General features: G+C 37.5%; 1 protein-coding gene across 1 annotated transcript in view; it reads right to left on the bottom strand.

Annotated features, from left to right (window-relative positions):
- Window positions 1–7753: 7753 nt before the first annotated feature.
- Window positions 7754–18463, bottom strand: part of CPD (carboxypeptidase D) — a gene marked incomplete at its 3' end in the record, with an annotated part of 53719 nt that continues 43009 nt past the window's right edge. The window contains exons 15-21 of the mRNA XM_084236154.1: window positions 16910–17041; window positions 15867–15962; window positions 15704–15768; window positions 12262–12393; window positions 11592–11777; window positions 10967–11066; window positions 7754–7980 (exon numbers count right to left, since the gene is read on the bottom strand). Of these exons, the coding sequence (XP_084092280.1) occupies window positions 7754–7980; window positions 10967–11066; window positions 11592–11777; window positions 12262–12393; window positions 15704–15768; window positions 15867–15962; window positions 16910–17041 (938 nt within the window). The remainder of the gene's footprint in view (window positions 7981–10966; window positions 11067–11591; window positions 11778–12261; window positions 12394–15703; window positions 15769–15866; window positions 15963–16909; window positions 17042–18463) is intronic.

Here is an 18463-nt window from a genome sequence, read left to right as displayed (position 1 = left end):
CATGGGGTCAAATCACCAAAAATATATTGTTTAAGACATGGAAATTATCACCAATGTTTTCATCTATATATTTTATTGTTGCCTTACATTTAAATATTTAATTCATTGGTAGTTTATTTTTGCATATAGAGCTAGTGAGTGATCCAATTTCATTCTTTCGCATGTGGCTTTCCAATTGTCCAAGTACAATTTATAAAAGACACTGCCCTTTCTCCATTGTATGTTCATAGCTACTCTATCATAGATTAAGTACTGATATGTATATGGATTTATTTCTGGGTTTTTATTTTATTCCATTGATCTCTGTATCTATTTTTATGCCAATTATCATATTGGGTTTAGGATTGTTGCTTTATAGTAAAGTTTGATATCAGTTAATGTGATACCTGTTTCTCTTTTTTTCTCAGGATTGCTTTTGCACGTTGAGGCCTTTTGTGGTTCCATATACATTTTAATTATTTTTTGTTCTGTTTCTTTGAAAAATAGTGCTGGTATTTAGATGGAGATTACATGAAATTTATATATCACCTTAGATAGTGCAGTCATTTTAATTATCTTGATTCTTTCCATCCTCAGGCATGGGATATCCTTCCATTTCTTTATATTGCTACCTACATTCCTTAATAACTTCTTGTATTTCTCAATGTACAGGACGTTTACCTCCTTAGCTTAATTCCAAGGTCTATAATTCATTTTGAAGCAATCATAAATGAAGTTCTTTTCTTATTTCTTTTGCTTCTTGCTTGTTGTTTGTATATAAAATATATAAAATAAGATATGGACTTTTGTATGTTGATTTTGTAACCTGCCACTTTGCTGTAATTTATTTTTTCTAATAACTTTAGTGGAGTCCATAGGATTTTCAATATATAGTATCATCAGTGGTTGTTTCACTTTTCTAACTTGGATTCCCTTTATTTCTGTTTTTGTCTGATGGCTGTGGCCAAAACCTTTAATACCTAGTTAAACCAAAATGGTGACAGTGATCATCCTTGTTCCTGACCTTAAGAGGAAAATTTTCAGTTTTTCATCATTAGTATTATATTGGCTGTTGGTTTGTGACATGTAGATTTTATTATATTGCAATAGATTCTTTCTGTTCCCATCTTGTCTAGACTATCACAAATGGGTGCTGAATCTTATCAAATACTTTCTCTTCATCTATTGGCATTATTGTATGATTTTAACTTGATATATTTCATTGATTTGTAAATATTTAGCCACCCTTGTGTTCCTGCGATAAATCCTGCTTGATCATGCTATATAATTTGTGAATTCATTTTGATGAGGATTTTTGATCTATATTCATCAAGAATATTGGTCTATGCTAGTCCCGTCTTTATGTTTTCATTATTGGGATAATTTTGGCATTGTAAAATGTATTAGGTAGTGTTCCCTCTTCTTGTATTTTTGAAAACAATTTGAGCAAGATGCACCTTAATTTTTCTTTAAAGATTTGATAAAATTCATTTATAAAAAGTTTGATAAAGTTCATTTATAAAACTGTTGAGTCCTGACCTTTTGGTTTTCGGAAATATATGTATTTTTTTTTAAGATTTATCTATCTATCTATCTATCTATCTATCTATCTATCTATCTATCTATCTATCTATTTATTTATTGTACAAGCACTGGGTACAGTCAGAAGCGTGGGAGGATGAGAGGATTCACCAGAGACAAGAGTGGGGAAGAGAGCAGGCAGACCAACGAAACACGCTGCTAAGAGGAGCAGTGGGCTGCAGGAGAGGTCTGCATGCCATGTGGGACCCTCGCTGGCGGCTGGGGATCAAACCAGCGCTGCAGAGGCTACGGGCAGCTTGGCAGCCCAGCACTCAACCACTGCGCCACCAGAGGAGGCCCCGGAAATATTTTTTTATTGCTCTTTCAATTTCCATGCTTGAGATTAATTTGTTCAACTCATCTACTTCTTTCTGGGTTATTGTTAGATTATGCCGATTTAGAAATTTTTCCATTACCTTAAGGTTGTCACACTTATTGGCATGGTTATGCATAATAATCTCTTATGATCCTTTGCATTTCTGTGGTAATTTCTCCTCTTTCATTTCTGATTCTGTTTATTAATATTTCATCTCTTCTTTGTTAGCCTAACTAGCTGCCTCTCCCTCAGGGTTGGTTCTGCTCAGGTGTCACGATAAACAAAAGACCTACCTGTGGTGACTTATTCCCTGAGGTCTCAAGTTGCCATGTGTTGTTTTTGGGGTTTTTTTTTTGTCTGTCCATTTTACTCTTTAGATGTTCTCTCCAGGAATTCTGCACTCTTCAGCAGTAGCAAGAGCTTCAGGGGAAGCCCAAGAGGCAGGTACCTCTACTGACATTCCACACAGGCCACCAGGAACCGGGATGACCATTGTTTGCATGCTGTGTTCACTGTAGTTTGTTTGTAGTTTCTAATTACATACTCTAGGCCCAGGGGTCTCCCAGGTGGCAAGGTTGGGTGATGTCCCTGGCTTTCCCAAGCCAGTTGCCCCTTGCAGATGGTGCTATGAGCAGTACACCCAAAAGACCTACAATCTCCCACTGTCCATCAAAATGGGTCCCAGAAACCCCGCCAGTTTCAGGCCTGTGCTTCCATTGATTCCCCAAGGAGGGTACAAAAAAACCACTGGGCAGACTGAATTCATTGTAGTTATTAGCACTTTCTATGCACTTGAGGCACAGGTTTCATGGGGCAGGGGTGGTGGTGGGAGAGTTGCATTTGTGTTGTTTTTCCAAAGTCTGTGGTCTACTTGTCCCCTGCTGAAAAGGCTACAGTTACAAGCAAGTGCTTTGATTGACTCCCCAATGCAGGCACCAAAAAACCTACTGGGAAGACCGAGTTTCACTGCAGCTATTTGCAGTTTTTTTTTCTATGCAAGAAGAAGGCAAGGAGTGGGGGTGCATTGGCAAAATTTTTAAAACTTTACTGCCTTGCTATACACAATCTATGGAACCACATGATGGAAACTTTTATAGTTATTAGTATTCATGTCTAGGAATTTCTTCTAAATTAAAAAGGACCACCTGTAACAAGTCTGTTTATATTTTTGATACAGTAATTTTCAAATGGATCAGAAACAGAAAATGAAGGCAAATGATGCTGTTTAGCACAGGCATTCAGTTCTGAGTCAGTTATTATATTGGGCCTTTTGCTAACATTATGTCATTTAATTCACATCACAATCCTATCATGTACTACGCCTTAACTGATAGAGAAACTGAGACTCGGAATGTTAAGAAACTTGTACAAGGTTACATAGGAAACAAGTGGCAGTCAAGAACCAGACACAGTCCAACTCCAAAGTCCATGCTGGACTCTATGCCAATATTTCTCTCTTGGTAGAGGATTCAGTCACTACAGAATTACAGCTGATTCCTATTTATTATATTTCTCTGGTCTGGATTATGAGTTCATGCCAGCAGAGCCCATATTTCTTACATAATTCTGCTTTCCCAGTCCATATTAGAAAAACACTATCAACAAGTTATTGTTAAGTGAAAAGAAGATATTGAATTCATCACCACTATGCCTAAAAGTGCTAGAACACTCCTAACTGGGTTCTTTTGGAAAAAGGACAACATTTTTAACAAGTTTGAAAGGGGTTTATAAACATTTCAATGACCAGCTATGTGGTATTCACTGTGCAATGACTGGGCATACAGCAATCCAGGTGAGCTACAAACAGAAAAGAGAACTGTCTACTATGTGATGTGATTATTTCAGAAAACAGCTTTCTTTTGAGTCAATTCATGAAGACAAAAACACTCTACAAATGACATCCTGTCTTCCTAGTCTAATGCTGGTTTTCCTCTACTAGAAGTAGAAAACAAAATACATAACTTTAAAATTGGAACAAAAAATTTCTCTGGTCTATTGATTTTGAAAAAAGGTTATGAGACAAAACACAAAGACAAACATCATAAAATAACTTTTATACAGGATTAGTAAATCTGTTTACATATAAAAAACAGAAAGGACCTCATTACAGTTAGATTTCACATAAATTACACAAATTGACTTTTTGAAACTACTATTCAACTTCATTTAAAGTTCCTTTTAAAAATTTCATTTCGAAGGCACAGTGCATGAAATAAACCAAAGACTGAAGCACTTGGGATGAATTAGTGTTGGGCATCTCATATAAATAGCTATAGATTGTTCTGAAGCTGGGGAAAATCATACTGAAGAAATGGAGAGGTGAGAAGATGAGTTTTTGATCTGAGCATTAAAAAAATACCTTTGTCATACCTCCAGGAAATCTGCACCATGGCCAGCATAGAATGTAGCTAGTACACTTATGTTATACCATTTATAAAATTCAGAATCATACATATTTACATAATTTATATCCAGTTGTCTCAAGTGGCAGGCTACTGTCAGATTTCATAATATATTCTGTCAAATCAAAATCAACTAGGACTATAATCTGAAAGTCAAGTGGAGTATTAATTATTGCTAAAAATATGAGAAATCGGTGTTGGGCGATGTATCTTCATGAACTAGAAATCCAAGTTCAATCTGATAATAATCAAGGGTCCTAATCATAAAAGTAAAATCTTTAATTAAAACAAATCAGACACCCAAAAAGTTACCAAACAGTTGCTAGATGAAAATCATTGACCATCTATCCTTGTGGAATCTTTTGTAATAATAAAGTTGCTAATGTTAAAAACAATTCCACCAGAGAATTGTAACATAGGGCACTATTACAGAATTCACAGCCAAGAAGCTTTTAATACAGCAGGGACAAAACCTGGCACAAGTGCATTACTGGTGACAAGAAGACTGTTTACCTCTGAGAATAAATGGAAATGGAGAAGCAGGTCATGGTTACTGAGTATTAGCTCAGAAACACAATAAATTCATGCGTAAGAACTACCTTTTATTTATTATCAACTCATAATTTTAAGCTCAACATTCATTAATTCAGCAAATCCCATTCAAGTGAAAATCACCAAAGATTAATCAATCAGTCACACTGGGTCAAACATACATCATGGTTCCTTCTTAGAGGATGATGAAGTCCCAAAGCAAATTCCCTCCAATGAGAACTGTGAGAATTCCTCAATTGGATGGGATCCCAGTCACTACCCAAGTGTTCAGTATGACAACCAAAGGATCTTTCCTTCTGAAATTAACGAGTTCATCTTCCTGAACTGCATAATCAATCAAGTACAATTTACACGGCAAACACTTGAAAATCACCTATTATTCAATCACTTGTTTTTATTAAGGAGCTGGGAGGGAAGAGGCTTACAAACTGATCATGAGAACAAAAAAACATGCCTTGTGAGTAAAGAAAGGCACAACTCAGATTTGGGCAAATTTCTTAATACTGTGATACTTACTTGCCTCCATGACGCTAAGGAAATGGAAAGTCTCTAGGAAAAACACTGAAGTAATGCATTTCCCATCCATATGGCTTCAATGCCTTAAGCAGTTAATGTGGTCTAATGTTAGATTAGATCCACAAATTAAAGACAAAGCAGGGCTGAGAACACAGTAGTCATGATCCTGTACATTCATGTTAACAGGTAACACAGGCTGAGAAGGCCTTGTTTACCAGCACAATGCACTATTTAGAAATTCATTAAAGATTCAAGATTTATAGGAGAATTTGGTTTTCCTTGCAGGAAAAATTACTAAGAGAACTACTTATATGTTTATTTCTATAAAATATTTGTATGATACATGCTTAAAAGGCATGGCCTCCAGCGACTATGATGCACAACGACATGTTAATCTAACAGAGAAATGAATTGAAAAGGCAACTTCTAGTGAAGACCAATAAAAGTAAAGGCTGTCACATCAACTTTGTTTCATTTCTACCTGCAATGTCCCAAGCAGGGTCAGCCATACAAAGGCCCCTTGTTGGCTTTCTGGTTTTGCACTCTTAAAAATAAAGCTGAAAAGAACAATACCACCTCATCATCTCCCTAAAGAAAATACATTATTAGAAATTAAATCATGTCTATTTTATTAAGTATTAGTACCCCACAAACTATTCTGTGTATGTGGTGGGGTGAAAGTTGGGTGGCAAGGGCTCAAAATTTAAAGTTGTTGATAACTATTAATACCAGAATAGCTTAACCTTGAACCATCCAAATTTATCACAGATATTCAATTAGCAAATGTCATGACCTCATTATTCCTGCTAAGCCAAATCTCTTTTGTTAAAGCCATTTTGGGTGCATTCCTCACAAAATTTGGTTAAATGCCCTACATGGGTGGTAAACCACTTCCCATGAAGGCTTTGGGATGACTGATACATTAACGGATACAAAACATGAGAACAAGTTTTTTGATCCCCTGATTTAGTCTAAGTTCAGCAGCAACTTGGCCATTAAAACATTCAAAGGTATTAAACCATTAGATCATTGGTAACACTTATACTTAAAAAAAAGCATCATTTCCATTGAGTAGCTTTATACAACAGACATAATAAAATGCAAATCTTTCAGGTCTTTGTAGTAACCTGACTGGCAGTGAAGATGACAACTTTCTCGCCATTGTTATATCCAGCGACAGTCTAGAGCACTATTCTTAGTGGAGGGAGCCATATTTAAATACTTTCAACTGCACTTTTAACAAAATTATCAAAAAGAGACTGTCAAATGAAATATTAGGACAAAGACCCCAATCACTTGCAGAGGCCTGCAACACTGGCCAAACTATTTCATTAACAGTATGCTATTGCAGGGTGTAGGCTTGGGCTGGAGCATGAAGTGTAGATATTGTGTGTTCAAATACAGGTTAAGAATATACAATTATGTCTCTTCCACACTTCCAGATATTTCAGTAGAATTCAGATCTTGTAGATTGCTGAGTCATCTGAAAACCATAAGTGTACAACATGTAAAAGGGTTCAAATGTAGGAAATAATAAAGAATTAGGCATTCCCAGAATAAACTAGTGCTTCACAGATAAAGGCAGCAGCACCTGTGGGTTTTCACCAAGTTAAAAGATAGGCAACATGAATCATAGCTTTTGCGAGATCTCCCTCTCAGCTCCATTTGAATGGACATGTAGATCTTTTACAACAAAGTCAATAAATTCTCCCTTAAAATGGGGATATTTAGAACTTTTCTAAACCTTGTAAGAGAGGTAGTGAAATCCTGCTTAGAGCACAGCCCATTAGTTCTGATCTAGCCTTGGAACAGGTAGAAAGCCAAATGTGGAAGCCCATTTATTCATTTCCTAATGTTATATGTTTAGAAATCAATCCAGTCTCCATTAAACTGGAATTACAAGAGAAATTCCAGCTTTTAATATCTAGCGAAAAGTATTCCTCAGTAGGTTGAGGAAACCTTGAGTTTTTAAAGCTTTATGTCAGATTCTGACTGCTGTCCCTGCCTTAATGTTTCTGGATTCTTTTGGCCATTTAAAACAAAGAAAAAAAGCTAAAGCCACTAGTAAACAGCTGATGTGCAAAATACAACATCCACTAGTTGGCTTTATGTAGTTACTAACATAAGCTTCAAACAGCTCATCTTAAATTAAAAAGAAATATAAAGTGGCTGTCCCATCTCTGCTGCATAAATAGAAAGCAGATTTTTTTTTTTTTTTAAAGGTAAGAGTACTTTAAGGAGGGGAAGTTCAAAACTGCCACCAAATTCACAGAGAATACAAATTTAGCAAGTTAACTTCCCAAAGCTCTTTGAAGAAGCAAAATAGTCTCTTCTTAATGCAGTGTCTCCCAAAAGGAACTGTAATTTTGCTTGGTACTTATGCTGGGAGAGATGCAAGGTTTGTGTTTCAATGTTTGCTAGAATATAACGTTTCTTCTTCAGTGTCCGTTTCATCCTGGAACTCATGGCTTAAGAGGGACTTCTTGGAGCCAGTTGACATCATGCGGATTTCATCTTCATACTCATCATGATGCTGCCTGAGTCGATGAAAGCCATCCTTGTGTCTGTTAGACTTGATTGAGCAGATGCACCAAATTATGCAAGCTGTTAGGATTAATGCTGACATGGTAGCACCTGCCAAACAAAGCCATCCCATGAGTTGTGGTCTACTTTAAAGTTATACATAAACAACTGCTTAATGGCACATTCTATAATGTGCCCTTCACTTATTTTAGTTTTTTTGAAGATTTTTTTTTAATTTATGCGTACAAGAGCTGGGGTGTAAGCCAGAGGTGGGGGGGGGTGGGGCGCAGGAGAGAGGATTCATCAGAGACAGAGTGGGGAGCAGCACAGGCAGACTGACTGGAATACACTGCTGAAGGGAGCAGAGGGCGAGATAGGAGAGGTCTGCTGCGCCATGTGGGCTAACTTTCTGGCTGGGCAGGGATCGAACTCCTGCTGCAGTGGCTGTGGATAGCTCCATAGTGCTGAGAGTTAACTCCCTGTGCCACCAGGGAGGCCTTGTTTGTTTGTTTGTTTGTTTGTTTTAATTAAGTCAGTCTAATTTTTTTTTAAGATTTATTTTTATTTATTTATACAAGCATTGGGTACAGTCAGAAGCGTGGGAGGGTGAGAGAATTCACCAGAGGCAGAGCGGGGAGCAGAGCAGGCAGACCGACGAAGCACACTGCTGAGGGGAGCAGCGGGCGGCAGGAGAGGTCTGCGTGCCATGTGGGACCCTCCTCTGGAGGCCGGGGAGCAGCCGGGGATCAAACCGGCGCTGCAGAGGCTGTGGGCAGCCTCGCAACCCAGCGCTCAACCGCTGCGCCACCGGGGAGGCCCGGAGGCCTTGTTTTAATTTTAGCTAGTGCACTTCAAAAAAACCCTTTTATTGTTAGAGAAGCAGTATATGTATGTATGGCATGCAAAATTAGAAAAAAATACAGATAAGCAAAAATACCTAAAATCCAAACCCCCACATCTTCACATTTTGTTACCCACAGATCATTTTTAAAAACCCTGGTGTATATTCTTTCAGAGCTTTCTTCATGCATGTGTGTGTGTAAATTTTTTTTTCTTTTGCCATATGAAATCAAACTCTGCCTATTTTTCTGCCACCTGCTTTTTATCAATGTCATTTACTTTTCCTTTCTGGTAAATTTTCATCTCATTGAAAACTCCTCATTTATTTAAAATATTTGTACTTAAGGTTATCAGAATAGGTGTCTTAGTAGCAGAAAATAATACTAATAAACTCACATTAGAAACTGAGTTCACAAAAGCAAGGAAATTCTGCAGGGACTACACCTGAGGGGGTGAGGGGAAGCAAATATTTTTTAAAAATGAACAGTGTTGGGGCCTCCCTCGTGGCGCAGCAGTTGCGCGCTGGGTTGCGAAGCTGCCTGCAGCCTCTGCTGTGCAGGTTCGATCCCCGGCTGTTCCCCGGCCACCGGAGGAGGGTCCCACATGGCGTGCAGACCACCCCTGCCACCCGCTGCTCCCCTCAGCAGTGTACTTCGGTCCTTCTGCCTACTCTGCTCCTCACTCTGGCTCTGGTGAATTCTCTCACCCTCCTGCACTTCTGACTGTACCCAGTGCTTGTATAAATAAATAAATCTTCAAAAAAATAAAAATGAACAGCGATGTAAAAAATAAAAAATTAAAAAAAAAAAAAAAAGAAATTGAGTTCACAATAGCAGATGGGCAGCAGAGCCAGATTTCCATGACTGAATCCTAGCTTCTGTGTTTCTAAACCAGTAAATGATTCAGTTTATTTGATTTAAAAATTCTTTAAACACTCCACAACAGCGCCTCCCCTGTGGCACAGCGGGTTGAGCACCGTGCTGTGATGCTGTCCGCAGCCTCTGCAGCGACGGTTCGACTCCCAGCCGGCCAGGGAGAATTCCACATGGCGAGGCAGACCTCTCCTGTCTCGCCCACTGCTCCCCTCAGCAGTGCCTTCAGTCCCTGTCTGCCTGTTCTGCTCCCTGCTCTGTCTCTGGTGAATTCTCTCACCCTCCCGCAACTCTGGCCTGTACTCCAGCTCTTGTATAAATAAAAACAAATCTTTAAAAAAAAAACAAACAAAACTCCACAACAGGTTCTATGATTTGACCAGGTTTCCCATATGCCACTTTCTGTTATCTAAGGACCTCCCCTCACACACAGTAATAAAACTTGGTTATTTTGCATCAAGTCCAAGTTGTACTTAGAAATGAAGCAGGGTTCTTTGTGTCAACAATATGCAATTTACCACAATGTTTTTCCTTTTAGCCTTTCAGTAATTCAAGTAATTCTGGAGAAAACAAATATTCCCTCCTTCTAGGATCTTGGAAAACAAGAACTAATGTAAGTCAAAGCCCAACAGACTTATGGGCTTACTAAAAAGCAAATAATTTAGTCAACAACTCTTCATTGAGTCCCACTATATGGAGATGCAGAAAAACTCACTACTCTTTCAGAGTTTACGTTTCAGTGGCAGAGACTGGAAATAGACAAATGACTAAATATATAATATGTCATGTAGTGATAAATGGTATAGAAAAAAGGGGGATGGAGATAGTGACAGGGGTAAAATTTTAGTTAGGGTGTTCAGGGAAGGCCTCTCTGTATTGGTGACATTTGATTACAATCATGAAAGAGCCATGAGACATATGGGAAAACAGTGTTCCAGGAAAATCATGCTTAAATAAGCAGAGAAAAAAAAGTGATTAGGTTTAGGTGAGTATGGAGGTGATCCTTTCTCAAACTGTAATGTTAGGAGGGCGGGTTTTAAGTTCATTCACTAAAAATTTAAATTTCTTTCTTTCTTTCTTTCTTTTTTTTTTTTTTTAAAAGACTGATATATTTATGCATACAAGAGCTGGGGTTTAGGCAGAGGTGTGGGGGGTGAGAGGATTCACCAGAGACAGAGTGAGGAACAGAACAGGCAGACTGACCAAAGTACGCTGTTGAGGGTAGCAGCAGGCACAACAGGAGAGGTCTGCAGCGCCACGGTGGGCAACTGCTCCCTGGCTGGCCGGGGAATCGAACTCGTGTTTGAGAGGCTGCAGACAGCTTCACAGGTTGCTTCTTAACCCCTTGCACCACCAGGGAGGCCCAAAAATTTAAATTTCTTTACCTGATACAGTTACCACAAGTTCTCTTGGTAAACCAAATATTCGATTATCTGTGTCGAAAACTATTACCACAGAACTAGCAGCATCATGATGCACAAAGACCTAGAAGGATAAGGTGCAAGAATTATGAAAGAGTTTATTATTTACAGCACATTGTATCCCTGCTATATTACTAGAACCTTTAAAGATGATTCATTGTCAAGTACACAAAGAGCTATAAAAATTTCCCTTTTGTTAAGATAAAACTTGTAGTTGCTATAAACCTATAGCAACTAAAAAGCTGAGGCTTACAGCAGGGGATCAAAACAGGGGTGGGATGAGCACAAGGGACCATGGTGATATTCACAGGTGATGTGATGGTGGGAGATTTACAGGAACTGCACCTGAGGGGAGAAATCAAATACTGTACAAAAATGAACAATGTAAGAAAATGAAAAAATTAATAAAAGAAAAAAATTCTCTTTTGTTGCCTAAGGACAGAGAAATAACAAGTTATTGTAACCAAGAGATGATCACATATTTATTTTTTTAATTCCCTACAGGTTTTCTGGCAAGAGTTTCAAAATAAAATGGAAATACTATTAATAAGAAGAACTTACATGATATCTCTCAGTTTGCATTTCTCACCTGTGAATGTTGCTGCTGATATCCATCAGCAATGGCATTGATGTTATGGACACCTGGGGCTAAGAGCACATGGAAATAACCTCCTTCTTTTGTGTGTACTTTTATGCCTTCATTGAGTACAATGACTGCTTTAGAGATTGGTTTTCCAGTCTTATCTTTGACAAATCCATGAACTCCCTTGTGAACCTGAAAAAAATGTTTAAAATAGAAATTTGTTGTTATTACCAGACAGTTTAAAGACAATACTTTGAGGTCTGACAAAAACAACAAACACAACAACAACAGAAATTCTTATAAGATTCCTTAGTTACTATCATTCACTGCTTCAGAGGCACAGAGATATAGATAAAAGAAAACTCTAATATAGCCAAAGGCTGAAGTGTTAGAATCCAAATCTTATGATGTCTTGAATGATTTTTCTACCATAATACATTGTGTCCAGTAACTGTTGATACTCAAATGAAAGAACCTATAATATTTCACAGGGTTAAATTAACTAAACACAATATGTGAACTTATAGCATCAATTTGGGCAACATAATGAATAAACTCTCCCTTCTATATACATATAAAATAATATAAAATTTTGTTAAAAGATTAAGAAAAACTTAAAGATTTTTAATTGAACATATTTTGGGAGTTTGCTTCTAGTTGAAAGAGAAAGACTCACCTCCACCAACATGCTAAGAAGAGATTTTTTATTCTCTGCCCACAAGGAAGGGAGTTGTGCCGCACTAGGAAAGTAGCAGCAGCTTGTGTACACTGTGATTTCTGGACAGTGGCCATAGGTAACGCTATAATCCTGGAATACATCAAATTCAAAAGCAATGTAGGAAAATTAGTAAAAATAAGAATAAGACTTTGGGCCTCCCCTGGTGGCGCAGATCTCTCCTGTTGTGCCCGCTGCTCCCCTCAGCAGTGTATTTTGTGAGTCTGCCTGTTCTGCTCCCCACTCTGTCTCTGGTGAATCCTCTCACCCTCCCACGAATCTGGCCTGTACCCCGGCTCTTGTATAAATAAATAAATCTTTTCTTAAAAAAAGAATAAGACTTTGAAGTACAACAGATGGAATAAATGGAATAAAAAGAAAACCTGGGTGATGTGTACAAAGAATCCATAAAATATTTCACAGCAAATATAAACAAACTACTCATATGTAATCAGTTAAAAACATGACCACTCCTAAGAGAGGCCTTGAAAACAGGGCCTCTCTAGTTCATTTTTATATCTCCATTGTTTTCCACAGTGTCTAGTAGGTAGAGGGGGTTTATTGAATAAGTACATGCAGATGGCCAGTTTCCCTCTAACCCCAGGAACTTCACAGATATTCTCAGAATTCTGGAGGCAGAAGCACAAGGACAAGCCCTTTGGTACTCTTCACTTACAGGCTTAAGTGTCAAGTCTGTTGGTGACAAAAGCAACTGCTTGCACTATAGCAATTACCCAGGAACTGCTTGTGTGGGCAGGTTCAAAATATAACTACTTTCCCCCACTAAACCTTGTCTTTTTCCTAATTCAGTTATTGGAATTAACTAATTTTTCTCAAAAAGACATAAAATCTCATCTTTGACTTCAATAGCTTGCTATCATCCATAACTAGTCAAATTCTGTTAGTTCCATCTTTATAGTATCTCTGAAACCTCATTCCCTGACTCTACTTCCATTACCACTACTCTAATCTAGGCACTCACTATTTATTGTCTAGGCTATTCTAAATCAGTCTCTCTGCACCATAGTGTCTCCTTTCTCCGAACGATCTTAACTCACTGTTAAGAGATTAGTTTTTCCATTGCACAGCTCAGATCATGTTACTGTACTTGCTCAAAACCTTCAGTGGCTTTCTATTTCTTACTGAAACAAAGCATTCGTACTCTAGACTGTATTGACTTCTACCCATACTCTTTCTGAAATGTCTTGCTTTACTGTCTCTGAATCCCAAATTCCAGGGCCTGTATCTCTCTGACTAGGTTTTAACCTTTTCTGCCTTTAACTTCTCATGATACATCGAGAGTTGCTCTTTTCTAGATAAATGAATTGATTCTCTAACCCTGTTATTTGTTCAATGGGATAGGGAGCATACTTTATTTATCACTAAAATCACAAAGTGGCCTCACATAGAAGCCCTTAGTAAACAAGAGAAAAGTCAATTTTCTGGTTGCACACTTGAACAAAATGATTAGCTTACCATCCACTTGCTAACAACTCCTGACTAACTTGAAGTGGATGGAAAACCAATTAAAATGCTATTAGAAAGAAATTAAAGAATACCTAAGTAAATGAAAGACATATTGTGTTAACGGATAGGAAGACAATGCTGTTGAATTGTTAATACAACCTAAAGTTCTATAGATTCGACACAACCCCTACCAAAATTCCAAGTCTTTTTGCAGAAAAAGACTTGCCAACATTCAAATTCAATTGGAATTGGAAGAAGCTTTGAATAGTCAAAACAATCTTAAAAAGTAACATTGTTGGAGGGTTCACAATTCCTGATTTCAGATTTTACTATAATTACAGTAGTTGAAAGAGTGGTATTGGCATATGAGTAGACATGCACATATAAACCAATGGAATAGATTGAGAGTCCAGAAATAAACCCATACATCTATGGTAAACTTTGAGAAGGGTGCCAAGATCATTCTGTTGGGGAAAGAACAGTCTTTACAACAAATGGTGCTATGACAATTGGATTTTCACATGCAAACAAAGTTGAGCTCCTACACATATTATATATAAAAATAAACTCAAAATGTATCAATGACCTAAATATGGTACCTAAGTCTATAGAATTCTTAGACGAAAACATTGGGGTTAAATCTTCAAGGTCTTGGGCTTGGCAATGAATTTAGATATGACAACAAAAGACAAAAACAGATAAATTTCACTTCATCAAAATTAAAAATTGTGTATCAAAGGTCATTATCAAAAAAATGAAAAGACAATCTACAGAATGGGACAAAATTTGGCAAATCAAATATCTGATAAAGATTTAGCATCTGAAACATATAGGGCCCACCCTGCTGGTGCAGGGGTTAAAGACAGTGCTATCAAGCTATCTCCAGCCACTGCAGCATGAGTCTGATCCCCCGCCTGGCAGGGAACAACCCACATGGTGTAGCAGACCCCTCCTGCCTTGCCTGCTACTACCCTCAGCAGTGTATTTCAGTAGATCTGCCTGTTCTGCTCCCCACTCTGGTGAATCCTCTTACCCGCCGCACCTCTGGCTTACACCCCAGATCTTGTATGCATAAATAAATAAATCTTAAAAAAATATACAAAATATATAAAAAAGTCTTATTCAACAACAAGAAGACAACCCAGTGGGTAATGGACTTGAACAGAGAGTTCTCCAAAGAAAATGAACAAATACACAATAAGCACATGAAAAGATGCTCAACATCATTGTCAATTAGGAAATGCAAGTCAAAACTACAGTGAACCACCATGCCGCACCTACTAGAGTGGCTATGATAAAAAAGTGGAAAATAAGAAATGTTGCTGAGGATGTGGAGAAATCGAAACCCTTGTGCACTGCCAGTTAAGCTGGAAAAAAGTTCCTCAAAAAGTTAAACATAGATTCACAATATGACCAGCAATTCACTTCTAGGTATATATTCAAAAGAATTAACGGGCCTCCCTGGTGGTGCAAGGACTAAAGTCTCAGCATTATCAAGCTATCAGTACCCACTATGGCCTGAGTTTGATCCCTGGCCAGGGAGGTGACCCACATGGCACAGGAGACCTCTCCTGTCTCATCCACTGCTCCCTTTAGCAGTGTATTTCAGTAAAGCAGCCTGTTCTGCTCCCTACTCTGTCTCTGGTGAATCCTTTCATTCCCCCGCACCTACTATGTCCTACACCCCAGTTCTTGTATGCATAAACAAATAATGAATCTTTAAAGAAAAAGAATTAAAAGCAGATATTTACACTCAAATTTTTCAACTGTAAAAATGATTAAAATGGCAAAAAAAAAGTAAAATGCTGTCAAAGGTTAATTTAAGGACTATTATGTGAAGAAAGCCATGAGACAGGTGCCAATCACTTTTCTATGTTAGAAAATCCACCTATTCTTTCACTAATGGCCCATTCTTACTGCATTCCATACAGTATACCTTCATGCTGCCCAGGTGACTGTGCCATTCTGCGCCACGCATTACTCCTCCTGGAATATTCTCATCTATAAAAACATTGAGAGATGTAAGATCAACAAGACCATAAAGCAAGACTCTCTCCCCACCAAAAGCAACATTAACAAAGGGTAGGAAAAATACCTACCTGATTTATTTGGGCAACTGGGCTGACCCATATGCATTGATGGGTGATTATTTGCATAAAGAGATGCTAGATGCTTCAATGTTTCTTTGTTTTCCACTACAAAAAAAAAAAAAAAGAAAAAATTCAAGAGTCAGAGGAGAAATCCAAAATGTTTTCTCCAAGTTAAAATTCATGGTCACAAAAGTAATCTTTGTCTCCTTCTGGTATATCTTGCAATCCGCTAATGCTTATGATCAGTTTATGCAACAGGCTACCATAATAAAATACAAACTTGTTTTATATGTTTCACTACTTTTGGGGGCAAATGGAGTAACAACAATATTCATTATAAGTGTCTTTGAAAATAATACAAATGAGGGCCTCCCCGCTGGCGCAGCTGTTGAGCGCTGGGTTGCGAAGCTGCCCGCAGCCTCTGCAGCGCCGGTTGGATCCCCGGCAGTTCCCCGGCCACCGGAGGAGGGTCCCACATGGCGCGCAGATCTCTCCTGCCCCTCGCTGCTCCCCTCAGCAGTGTACTTCAGTCCTTCTGCCTGCTCTGCTCCCCGCTCTGGCTCTGGTGAATCCTCTCACCCTCCCGCGCTTCTGACTGTACCCAGTGCTTGTATAAATAAATAAATCTTAAAAAAAAAAAAATACAAATGAGCTATGTATACGATGGCACCAGAGGTTCAACAAGTAACTGTTTAATTCACCAGAGGTGGTATCAGTCAGTAGATATGAATATGAATTTTTTAAGGTAGATATTGAGTCTTATCTTTTTTATGTTACAAACATGATAATTGTTCAATAAGTATTTGTATACTAAATTGAACAGAAGTGACAAGATGGCTATACTCAATAAAGCAAAGTCATCATTACATCTGACCTTCTTCCTCCAGGTAACTTTGAATGGTGATTTATGTATAATCTTCTTAGATTGGTTATTGCTCATAGATAATGCTCAAATGTTCATTACTTTAAAAAAAATTAGAAGGGACAGTACCTAATTGGAATTCCCTATCTAAGTTTAAAATAATATATATGGAAAATGACATTTTACATACCTGTTTGTACTGGTTTATCATATGGGTATGTGACCAGCACTGAACCACCATCTAAAGCTACAGAGAGACTGAAGTCCTGCTTTTGAATCAAATTCTCAATGATGGCTTTAGTCTCAGGCTGGGAGGCATTATCTGAAATATAGAAAAGTCAAATACAAATAACAATTTAAAAATTTTTAGGATGGGTTAAGTATGAGCTAAGAAAACATACTCGAACATAATCAAAAGTCGGCTTTATTAAATCTATAGATATTTTATTACTCCATTAAGTCACTATCTCAGACAAAAGATATTTTGAGTTTTACACATTTCAGGATAATGTGTAAAGATAATGACTCTAAGCATGTTTAAGAAAATCTACTCGAAACAAAAGGGATGGACATAGCCTCCTTTTATAATATTGTAGGCCACATATAAAGGAATGAAGTTGGATTACTCACTAATACTACACACAAAAATAAATCCCAAATAGATTAAAGATTTAGATGTAAGACTGCAACAATAAAATGTATAGAAGAAAACATTGGTGATAAGTTACACAGTACCAACATAAAGATATTTTTAGTGATTCAACCCCTATGGCAAGGGAATTAAAAACAAACAGTTGTGATTACCTCTAGTTAGAAATCTCATACACAATAAAAGAAAATGTAAGATGATTAAATAGACATCCTACTAAATGGGAGAAAATATTTACACAATATATAGCTGCTAAGGGATTAATATCCAAGATATATAAAAATCTCATACACTTGAACAATTAAAGCAACAACAATAAAATACTCCAATTAACAAATGGGCAGCAAATATGAACAGACAGTTCACCAAAGAGAATATATAGAAGGTCAAAAGGCATGAAAAAATGGTCAGCATCATTTTCAATAAGACAGATGCTGATTAAAATTACAATGAAATACCACTCACACTTGTGAGAATGGTACATATTAAAAAGGCCCCAAATGGTGGAGAGGATGTGGAGAAAAAGAGACTGTTTTACACTGCTGATGGGAATGTAAACTGGTAAAATTATGGAAAGCAGTCTGGATTTACCTTAAAAAATTAAAAATGGAAATACCATACGACCTAGCAGTTTCACTCTTTAGCATATATAGTAGAATATGAACCATCAACAAAAAAACCCGTGTTCTACAATAATTAGAGCAATATTATTTATAATAGCTGGGACATGGAAGCAGCGTAAATCTCCTTCAACAGAAGGAGCGGTATATACCCATGATGGAGTATTATATAGTCACAAGAAAGCATGAAATGCAGCCATTTGCAACAAAAATTGGACATTTGCAAAACACACAATTCAACAACATAAAACTCTTTAAAAAAACTAATGGACATCAACAAACATCCTGAGGGTTCTGAGGTTAAAAGGAAGGGACAGGGGAAAGGACAAAGGATGGTTCTTTGTCCCACTACCAAAGGATGGTAGTGGGGGAAAAAAAACATGAAAGGTCTCACATAGAAGAGATACCCTATGAGAATAAAAGCAGTGTGGCAAAAGTTTAAAAACTGTACAAAAGTTTAAAAAATTCATTTAAA

This window comes from Talpa europaea, assembly GCF_964194135.1.
Source record: "Talpa europaea genome assembly, chromosome: 7".
Taxonomy (NCBI): Eukaryota; Metazoa; Chordata; class Mammalia; order Eulipotyphla; family Talpidae; genus Talpa; species Talpa europaea.
This window is presented reverse-complemented; position numbering and strand designations above follow the sequence as displayed.